General features: G+C 32.0%; 1 protein-coding gene across 1 annotated transcript in view; it reads left to right on the top strand.

Annotated features, from left to right (window-relative positions):
• The window catches only part of LOC128985962 (calcium uniporter protein, mitochondrial), a 301,746-nt gene that overhangs the window by 113,892 nt on the left and 175,848 nt on the right, over positions 1-12,006 (top strand). The window contains exon 2 of the mRNA XM_054405975.1: positions 10,321-10,362. Coding sequence (XP_054261950.1) covers positions 10,321-10,362 — 42 coding nt within the window. The remainder of the gene's footprint in view (positions 1-10,320; positions 10,363-12,006) is intronic.

The raw sequence follows: 12,006 nt of genomic DNA, 5'->3' as shown, positions 1-12,006 counted from the left end.
ATGGGGGAGAGTTTTAGTTTGAGTATATCTTCTAAATGAAAAAAGATATTGAAAAACGGATTTCGTCATTGAAATCAGTGTAAAAATGTAGTTTGTAATGATGTGTCACAACACTATCATTACATTGAAAAAAAAAACATCTATGTCCAAAATTGCGGATCCAAGATGGCGGCCAAAAACGTGTTCGCTATTAAAATGAAGTACTAACCACCCAATAAGTATAGGTGGTGGTTCCAAGTCGATATCTCGAAAAATGTGCATAACAAATGCATGTGAAATATATTTTTTTATTTTTTATTTGTCCAATGTTGGGAAAAGCCGCCATTTTAAACTGTGATTTTAAGGGGTTTCTTGTGCACCGATTTTTGGCAACTTTAAGTATGTCATTCTGCAAACCCAACACTACAAAATAAAACCATAAAACGTTTTCTTGCAATTGTTTTAAGGTCATATCCTATATTTCTCTGACTATATATAATTTGTTGATTTAAGTAGACAATATGTATGTTTTAAAGTTTCGTTTTGTGAAAACCTAAATATACCTAGTATTTTATACATTTATCATGCAAGAAATTGTAAACCACATAACCATTAATCTTTATATAAATATTTTGTATTTGCAACGCCATTAATATGACGTTGTGATTACATACACTATTACATTTTCACGTGTTGTGTTAAAATACAGAATAAGTAAGTAAGAGTTTCATATATTGAGGTAAACTCTATTACAATTCCAGTCTGCAATATCAAGTCACCAACTGTGTACGGCGAGGGTTTCTTTGCTTTCAGTGTTATATTGACTTTAGAATAGGCAATTTTCCTTGAGTAGTATGTACTCCGTATTAAATGTTTCTGCTGTACGTACAATATATATTATTTTCTAGGGATTCGTATCGAACGACTGTGCCAAATATTTATACTTTTAACCTTTTCCGTTGGTTATTCCTTTTTGTTGTTGCAACGACTTACTAAGTATTACTCTAGTTTCAGTGGTTAAGTTTAAATTCATCTTCAGAGACTTAACCTGAAATGTACTGGAATTGTGTCCTACGTTTCCGATTTCCTATTACATTCTAATGTTAATAAAATTAAATTATCCTAAGGTAGGAAAAAAATAGATTTATTTAAAACATTCGTCGGCAACAATAAAAAAATGTTATGCGATAATTACTTGCAACTTCTTTCTAAGAAACAGAAAACTAGAATCCAAATAGTCCATTTGTTGGACCATCAGACGGAGGGTTCCATTGCTGACTTTACAAAGCAGTGGTTGCTTAAGTGATGTGTGCAAACTACAAACTGCCCTTAAACAGCTCCTCGCCCCATATACACTCTCAAGTGTCGCAATCTGTGCATGATTTTCTGGACTTATCAATTATCAATTCAGACAGGGGAACGCCACATAGGTTCGTATTTTAAACAAAAAAATATGAGCAAGTGATGAGTGTTATAGTGAGATGATCTGTGTAGCTTTGTTAATGACTTAGATAAGCTGTTTCATAAGTCAGGATCATGTATTTAAACCTCGTCCACACCAAGTCTAGAAACAGAAGTAGTGGTTATAGTAAACATTTGTTTGGAGTAAAACGCGTCATATGAAAATTATATTTTCTGACAGCCTTTTAAACTTTGGTCATCTTTTAAAGTAGTTGTATTCTTTATTTCAAATGGTAATGGTACTAAAATTCGAAGTTTCAAAATCTCTTAGGGAGGATATTTATTTTATATTTTCATGGTTATTTACCCACCATATTAAAATGCCTAAACCAATACTATTTTAGCTGTATTTTAAAGGGTATCCACCTAAAAATAGAAACACAAATTTTAAACTGTTTATGTTTTTCAATATTTTAAATCCGCATTGTCTAGTACTGGCCGAGATATATATAGGGTGTCCCACGAAGGGGTTTAAACGTTTGATTTTATATTACGTGCCCATTCATGCACCGATCTTTTTCAAAATTAACACAGTTTACAAAATAGGTTCTAAAAATATTCTGGAAAAATTTCAACTCCCTAACCTTAGTAGAAACAAAATGGCAGTATATTGAAAACCGATACTTTAAAAACATTAAAAAAGGTATTTTTGGTTTTATAAAACATTTTTATTGTTACTTTCCAGGGCAATATGACTTTTAAATAAAAAAAAAAACTAGAACATACCCAAATGGAAAACCTTAATGTCCAAAATTATTCAAACTGTAACCCATTCACAGCAACACACTGATAACAGCGCGTAACAAATGATTCGTAAGCTCTTACAAAGAAACTCCGCGGTATTCGGAAAAGTTCCTCTTCTATTGATCGTTTTAGTTCCTCATCATTACTGAAGCTATGGGCATAAACTTGTTCCTTCAAGTAACCCCATAAAAAGAAGTCACAAACAGTTAAATCAGGTGATCGGGGTGGCCAATCTAAAAAATCACTTCCATGACCAATCCAACGGCCATGAAGGTTGCCATTTAGTAATTGCTTGACAGGATTTGCGAAATGGGGTGGAGCACCATCTTGTTGAAAGATTGCTTGATTCATTTCTGGCACCGTCAAATGAGGCAAGACCTGTTCATTTAAAACTCGTACATACCTAATCTGATTCATTGTATTGTCTGAATTGTCGTAAGATAACACGCCGTTATAACTCGCCCAAACAGTAATTCCTTTCGATTTAATTGGAATCTCTTCAAGAATGTGGGGATTGACGGTATTATAATAATTACAATTATGCCTATTTACAACACCATTGCGGTAGAAAGTGGACTCATCTGAGAAAATGATTCGAGTATGCCAATCAGGATCTGACTCATGGAATTCAATGATACGAGAACAAAATTCCACTCTCCTGTCCGGATCATCTTCAAGAAGTTGATGAACTAGGTGACTTTTGAAAAATGTAATTTTGTTTTTCTTAATAATTCTTTGTACAGAAGACTTTGGAACACCAGTTTCAAGTTCAACCTTCCTTATTGATTTTGGTTTACCTGGAGAGCGGAGCATTGATGCGCACACCAGTTCTTCTCTTTCTTCATTAGATCCCCTAGAGTACTTTTTGACAACACTACCAGTTTCTAACAAAAGATTTTTCCACTTGGTTATTGTTGGATTACTAGGTGGTTCAATTCCTGGGTTGGCAACCTGAAATTGTCTAATTGCTTCAGTGACGTTGCCAAAAGCAATAGCCCACGCACAACACTTAACTTTTTGTTCAACGTTAAAAGCCATTTCATGACTCCTTTTACAGTGAAACAGTACCGAAGAAAGTTAGGTTATGTTTTGATTTCTCAAGCGAAATTTTACAATGAAACAGCTGTTCTTCAACAATGAGCATTAGAACCGCAACGTAGTAAACAAATCAGATAATAAATCATGAAAGTAGTTTTTATAGGAAGCAAATTGGTAAATTTTTCAATATGCCGCCATTTTGTTTCTACTAAGGTTTAGGGAGTTGAAATTTTTCCAGAATATTTTTAGAACCTACTTTGTAAACTGTGTAAAGTTTAAAAAAGATCGGTGCATGAATGGGCACGTAATATAAAATCAAACGTTTAAACCCCTTCGTGGGACACCCCGTACTTCTCTCTATGAAAAAGTTTATCCAAAAGTTCCACATTAAGATAAAAAGTTGGTTTTTGTTTCTAAGTTCAAACTTAGATGTACAAAGCCACAACTCAAGACGTATTGAGGTTTTGTCGTTCAACTTTGCGCTGAGCACGTCACAAGACTATCTTCAGTGGAAACGACTTAACTCTTTTCCCCCCAGATTTTATTTCTTTATAAAAGTTGTAATAATTTTACTGCTTACATGGAGTCAATATATACAGAATTGTGTATCCCTAAAGCTTAAATTGGTGGTCAACTTACCTTTTATCATTTTGTTTCATTATTCTTGTGCTTTTTACCAGGGTACATCTTTAAATTAAATTGACTCAATCACTCAAACTCTCCAATAATTTTTTTTTTCATTAATCACTTTAGTATATTGTGAATTAATCCAAAACTAAAAAGCTAAAATGTTTATATTAGCAATGTCAGATTATTCTTTTTTTTTACAATAAATAATGAAGGAAAGAAAGTAGAAAATCAGCAACCTACTATAATTTTCTAAGGAGATGGTGGAAATAAAATCATATAACCAGACTCAATCCCATGTTTATTTCAAGTCTGGAGCTTGAAAACGGGACAAAACTCGACACTAGTACAAACATGGTTGAAAGGTTTATTTTATATTAGTTTTATAATATTTTTCATGTTTTATTCTATTTTATTTTCTAGATCTACAAATGTCACGTTTTGCTGTTCAAAATTCTCCTTGCATATTCTATTTGTTTTTCATAATAAGTTCGAAACAAAACAAAACTTTAAATCTTGTTTATGCAGCATTGAAGTGAATCTCTTGTATTATGTTGGCATGTGCATTTGGCAAAAGCCTGCTCCATTACTACTTCTTTGAACCTGCTCAATGGCGATTGTTTCGTCACATAATTACCGTAATATACAGTGTAATTTATATCTCTGTTAACCAGTCCACGTGTTATTGAATTGTTTTTGCACCGATTCCTAACAACGGTCAGCAGACTTGGCGGTATTTGCTTTGTCGTCTTCTGAGGCTTTGATTATTTTTAGTTTTTGGTTTCGTTGCCAAACAGTTCGGGGAAATATAATTATGTAAAACGAATACTATTGATTTTGTGATCAGATATTGTAATCAGTGTGTTTATTTCGGTGTGCTCATTTTTTGGAGCACGGTTCATTTTTTAAGAACAGCTTTGCTCGCGTTGGTGCGTATTAATCTGAAATTGAACGAACAGCAAGCTTAAAATGTAGTGAGATTATCTAATCTCTGCTACGTCCACAACAATTTGGTGTTGGAAGCTTTTTCTGTACGCGTTTGGTGTTGTAATTCAGAAAGTATTTGCTAAGTTCATGTTGTATTTACAACAAGATGTGATGATTGGGTTATGACTTGAGGCAACACCTGACTCAATGTGTATGTAAATATATATTGATAAATACCCCCGCTGCAGCAAACGAACAGACTTAGCGAATTTCCATTTGCCTGATTCTATTTACACTAAAATGTCTCCTTCAAAATATCACATTTATTCCCCAATAGCTGTCGTACCCGTGCTTTGCAGCGGGAAGAGGACACAAAATAGAAACATTTTAATCTTTACATCTGTTGCATATAATATTTACACATCCGCCAACGCTTTTAGAAACAATACTAAATTTTTATGGCCTTAATAAAAACGTTTAAGTTATGACTTTTAAATCTGGTAAGTAGTGTGGATACCACCATTTTGATTTTGATTAGTTTTAAATCTTGTGTAGGCTGATATGAGATAAACTGACCAAATCTTCGAATAAAACTTTGACATACATGATTTACCTTCATCTCCCTTAGTTATATATCTTTTAATTTATTATTGAAATTTCAAATTTCAATTTTGAAGTTGCAAGAATACTAATTATTAAAAATCACAAGTCCTTCCATCTTCAGTTTCTTCACTAACAATAAATCATTAGCAAAACTAAGTCAGCTGTTATAAACTTTAGAAATATTGCTGTGCCTTATCAATACAGTCTTTTGAAATATTAAAGAAACTATATCTATAGGTACTATAAAAAATTTTAAACAAATAATTTAGCATCAAAGACAGCAGACAAAAACTAATATGATTATCAAAGCATCAAGGACTAAAAAATGTAATAGCAAATACAGTATATGTTTCATTGCATCTCTGATTCTACTCTATAAAAATATCAACAAACAACTTAATATACAAACCAGTTCTTCCATCGTCCATTGCCTTTACATTTTCACACTTACCATTAAGTAAACATAGCAACAGATATTTAATTGATTTTAGAAACAATAGAACACTGTGTACTGCTTATAGTTTATGATATTTCCTTGGTTTAATTTAATCAGCGGTGTGGCAAAACACAAATAATAAATGTATTAAATTAAGTAAATGTGAACTGAAAGCTATGTTAAGATAAAATAAGAGTATTTTGTATTACCATTTGATAATTAACTATGGTTACACATATACAACAGATTTTGGAAAACAAAAAATAACGTACAATTTAGTCATTGATGATATCCTTTAGTTTAATTTAAGCATAGGTTTAGCAAAACACAATAAATTAATTTATCTAAATATACATATAAAAACAATGTGATGTGCAAGTTATGTTAACTTAATCTAACACACGTTTAACAGTTAGAATTTATTTAAAGTAGCCTCCAAATTTATACAAAACATCTATACATTGTAATTTTCCTACTGTTTCCATGAAAACATATCAATAACATTATTTGCATAACGACGCTTAAAACAACCCAAAGCAGAGCCGGAGTTGATACAGCAACGGTTATAGAATCTTTTTTTCTATAATCATTGACATAGTTTTAGAATAAATAATCCATGATAAAAGGTTAGATTAAAATAAACCTATCTCATAGTTATGGAAAATATTATATTTAATTTCTTTGTATCAGCTGTCTGAAATTGTAAAATATGCAGTTTAGCAGTTCTTCTTGTTTACATTTAAATGCCAAAGCAAATGTAACCAAACATTGTAAGTGTTCTCATCGAAGCCATGGAGACCAATCAATATTTACTTTTAAAATGTTAATCTCAGAACCTAAAGCCAAAGGGGCTAAGCCTACGGTCAGTATCGAAATGTGAATAGTCCTATAATGGTCCTTGGTATGGTTGCTATATTTTTGTAAAATTTAAGCCCAGTTGGTTCAGTAGATTTTGTACCTATTAGTAACACACATACAGTCAGACACCATTAGATTTTTATATTATAGTATAGATTTAAATAGAATTAGTTTAAACGAGTACTTAGGTTTGCTGCAACAGGGCGGGTAAAAAAGTGTTTGTTGTTATAAAATGTTAATACTGTAGTTTAGTAAGAAATGAATGTATTTTCCAAATTTGATCAAAATATGTTTGTAAACAAGCAAACTACAACAATTGACTTATTCTCGATAAGAATAACATGAGAATTTTAAATTTACTTTTTTTGGAATTTTCTCCGTAACCATTAGGCGCATAATAACGCTTCAATACTTCAATTGAAATCATTAAAACAAATTTCTGGAGTATTGAAACATGCTATTACATAGATTCCTAAAGTTTGCCGTAGTTTTTACGCTATACCTAAATTTAAATGTAATACCTTACATATACATTCTATTTTAGGTGACACAATGTAATTTTTGTAACATTTGGTGGTAAAAGAGGGTCGCGACGTTCTTTACTTGAACATGAATTACTTCACTACTTACGTTAATTTGTTGTAAAGGTAAACCTCTCTAACTAGTCCAGTCTAGAATTATTATTTTACTTTTGTCTTGTAAACACTATGCAGTGTTCATGTCTGATAAACGCAGATAAAAGTAAAATTCTCGCTTATCACGACTCCAGCAGTCTCAGTGATTCAAGTCCATCAAACGTCAACACTCAGTCACCCAGGCGAGGAGTTCAATCACGGTTGATGCAATGAGTTTTCTCTACGTAATTTTCCTTTCAGTGACTTTTTAAGCTTAGTAAAGCAGAATAATTGGTTGAACGAGGGAAAGGTTCATCATCAGGGGGGGGTGAAATATCATCTTTGATATTTCAATAATTATTATATTAAAATCGTTCTCACTTTCAGATCTAAAATAGTTCCTCGCAAAATCTTTAACCTTTACTGATACGTATAATGTTATAATATCTAAAATAGCTAATTATTTAACAGTGGTTTAGTAAAATCTTTGACTATACATCTCATATTACATTCAATTGACTAGTTACCACTAAACATTTTTAATATAACTTCTTAGCACATTTTGGTTTATTTGTCAGATTTGTTGGTTAGGCTTCTAATGAAAGAATATTGTGTGCTAACGAAAGACTAGTATGTGAAAATGGTGTTTCAATTCTGCAATAGTGTGTAAGTGTAGTGTTTGAATTGAAATATAGTGTGTTAAACATATTACTTAAACTAAAAGGCTAGTTTGTCAACATGGTGTTTGAATCATAAATTAGGGCGAGAATATAGTAATGGAAATAGAGGCTACTGTTTAAACTAAACAATATTTGTGAACACACCTTTTATTGTTCCTAAAGAAAGTGTTCCTCCGCACAACGTATTTTTACACCTTGAGTACTCTAAATTAAAATAGGTGTAAGAAACCATAGTATTAGTAATACATAGTTTTACGCTCTTAGTCGTAAAAACACTTGACATTTGGTTAATTTTACTCAAATTTTATTCTGAATGAATAAAACCCAGGTGTTAACTTTAATTAAACATCAAGTGTTGGCACACTGATCTCAAATTTATTAACTGAAGCCTTCAGATGTTAAGTTGGCAGCCGTGAGTGTCACCTGTCACAGTTTCAGTTGGCAGCATTGCCTCACTGGAGTGCTTCACCTGTAACTTTGTACACTTGACTGAAGTTAACTTATTAACTACATAAAACAAATGTCTTGTTTGTCGTCACCGGATAAATAAATACAATTCCCAGTCTGATATCTAGTAGATGTGGAGTTTTTAATTGGGATGTAGTATAATGTAACCTGATTTCAATGCAAATTTATGTTCCTTATTATAAAATCAAAAGTCCTGAGACGTCATTGTCATTTAGACTTTCTGTTTTACCCTTTCAGATTGTATAGGTAAATTCCAATCATAACTTAACTATAACAATACATGCAATTTTATAATTGTTGCATTTTTTTCGTTAACGTTGGTCGATTTTGCAGTAGCAGAAATGTTATGATCATGGGCATGTACCCTATTTACCTTAATTAATTATTTACCCTCAGGATGAGTTGTAGCTTTATCTGTCAACAGTAGTACAGCAGTACATAGATCTTAATGTGAGTAGCAAGCATAACTAACAAAAAACGCTATGATCTTCTTTGAATGAAATGTTTACAAGTAATTTGATTTTACCCACAATAAAAACTATGGTACATTTTATGGTTTTCTTTTTTAGAGGCACTCATTTTAGAGTAGCTTGCTGCCTCGAAATATTTAAACTGGTTGAATTGTTAGTTGTTTCTTTATTTAGTAGAAATATTTGGGATAATTAAAATATCGTATTATCTTTGCCAGTAATGGTAAAGTTATGCATTTTTCAATATTGTGTTTAGTTTTAAAGTGATCTTTTAAATAACATACTAACTATTAATCACCAAAGTTATGTATTTTTTCACTGTTTTCTTATTTTTCCAAGACCACGTTTTAAATATTTTTTTTAATTTTTGTGACGATTGAAGTCGATAAAGTTTCAGTGTGAACCCCCTAATAGATTAGTACGGAGACAATTTAGAGATTCTAACAAGAGGGTAATATTAACCCCTGAATTGTTATGATTGCCAACACTGTTCATGCTAATTGCCCGTTTACTGATGGTAAACACCAAGATCTGTGTAGATTACAAGGGTGTCTCCCTCAGGGTTGTCGTGGTTTTGCTACCCCCGAGGTCCGGCAACAGGTTGATAGTTAGCGAGTTAACAAGCAATAATTCAAACACTAGTGCAGTTGTAACTTTAGTTACGCTCCCAATTAGTAGCTAATGTTGTGGAGGATATAAATGCGGTTAAAATATGAAGAATCAATAAGCATTTGTGATGAATATTATTGTGAGGGTTTATTAAATATGAGTCGAATCTGATCAGTGTCAGGAAAAAATTCTGTATGTTAGTTAACTATAAACTATACGTAAAGCTGTCGTATAATGGGAAGGTTGGTGTGGTAAAATTAAAATATTTGGAATAAGATTACTAATTATACCAACTCCATTAGTTACCACCATACAACAATACTACCATGTCTCAAGACATTCAGTCGACCTTAAAGGTTTAATATTTTTGACAAAGAAATATCTAACAGTTAAGACTCATATCAGTGTATAAGTATAGAATAAATAAACGCCAATTTATTCTATGGTATAGGATAAGTGTGTTTGAAAGACAAGGCAAACTAAACCTCTCTTGGCCTGTGCGAATCATTGACCTTTAGCACACAGTGATTATTTAAATATCGTCCAAATAATTATTAATGCATAGACTACGTTTTTATTTTGGTCTAGGTTATGTTGAGATTTTTTACTGTCTTTTACTGATTCCAAACGAAATTTCATACAACTTTGTGGAAGACGCTATGTCTGTTAATTTAAATTAACAGCTTTCTACCGAATAACTTTAACGTATCTTTAAATCTCACCATTATATACTATGGTTAACACGCTTCAAAATCTTATTTGCTGTAAGTATATACTTTTGATTATTTATTTTTTATTTTTTGCAGACTCATGTTCCTTCCCGGCAGCTACATTCAAACTACTCTTTGGTAAGTGAACAATTTATAATCACTTTTACTATAATATCTCATCTTTTGAAAACGTTAAACAAAACTAACGGCGTTTAAAAACACAAGTACATTTATATTACTTCTCTGTGAGTACAGTATAAACCATAGACTTACTTAGAAAGGAAAGAGAATCAGCCATAGTCTAGGAGGATTAAATATTATGTATAGTTATACAACACTGTTGCTAACATAGAATATATTTATATATAATATAGGCTACATAAAGTATATGTGGACTCAGTTTTAATAACATCAATGTATTACAATAATATTTTCAATCAAAAACGAAGGCATTCATTAAGGTAACTAGAGTACATGCCCATGATCGTAATATTTACTTGTACAGTTCGCACATTCGTCAGTCTAGGAAACTAGAATTATAAATCAATTTTTAGCTAAATTTACCCATACTTGACAGCATATTTCTCTATTAATGGGTATTTTTAGTTCGAAAACAATTCATAGACGGGCCTATGTGATAGGAGATACCGGTGAAAAAACAGGAACAGCTGCGGTGGTATTTGTGGGTTCGGTGTATTAAACCCAAAGCAAACCATGAAGCAAACAAGGAATTTCATTACCTCTTCATTCCAGTGGTGTCGTTCTCATAGTTGTCGATTGTTGGTTAACTTTTTTTAAAATAAATATTTACTTTTCTCATTTATATGGAGCAGACCCTAGTGCAAATTGCGCTCAAATTTCATAGAGCTCAAAACCTTTTTTAGAGACAAAACTACTATGTCCTTAGTTATTGGGTGAAGAAAACTACTGCTAGTAATTTATACTGTAATAATTTAAAATCGTTGATTGTACCATAAAGGTCTTATAAATCAGGTTACAATAATGATAAAATAGCTTAGCTTGGGTCTAAAATCCATTTCCATGAACTGTCTCGTCTCTGGTTTTCTATCTGATTGTTGTTAAACATTTAACATAAAGATCTGCCGTTCAATTCATATTTAAAACCAATCAAGAAATTCTAGAAATAATTCAAACTTTACTGATCAAGACTTTAATTAAATTACCTTTTTAGTATCCATTCGTACCTCCGTTAGATTATTAGCTATAAAACTATAAAAATTACAGCCGTTCAAAGATTCAAAATGATACAAGAAATCTTTGAACCGATGTCCGTTTGAGTTCAAATTTGTGGCATTGTATTCTGCTAGTAAACGCCTTTAATTTGATGTACATATCAACCTATGCTCCTATTTAAAATTTCCTTCTGACTCCTTGCTTAACATATGACATATGACTCCCCATCATATGACAGGAAACTGACAGTTCTTTCAAAAAGTAGGTGTTTTGGTGCTGTGTTGATGTACCAGTTATTATTTATTTATCTGTTATCGTTCAGAACATATTAAACCCATGCGGGACTTTAATTACATCCTTTATCTATATATTAATTTGAAACTGTTTTTCTTTGTGACAGCTAATTTGAGAGAATGGCTGGGCGTAGAAAGTCGGTAGAGGTGTCTAAAGAAAGGGCTTGGTCTGTAGATGAGCCATCAAAAGAGAAACGTGGTAAATTCCCTTGGGGCTCTGCCCCAGTGGCCTTTAAATTCCCATCCCATGTTATTCTTATGGGGGAAAAATGGGTTTTTGTCACGGCTAATTTCA

Source organism: Macrosteles quadrilineatus, unplaced genomic scaffold (assembly GCF_028750875.1).
Source record: "Macrosteles quadrilineatus isolate MER2022 unplaced genomic scaffold, UCM_ALF_1.0 Scaffold_2__2_contigs__length_208266976, whole genome shotgun sequence".
NCBI lineage: Eukaryota > Metazoa > Arthropoda > Insecta > Hemiptera > Cicadellidae > Macrosteles > Macrosteles quadrilineatus.
The sequence above is the reverse complement of the archived record's forward strand: the minus strand, read 5'-3'. Positions and strand labels throughout refer to the sequence as shown.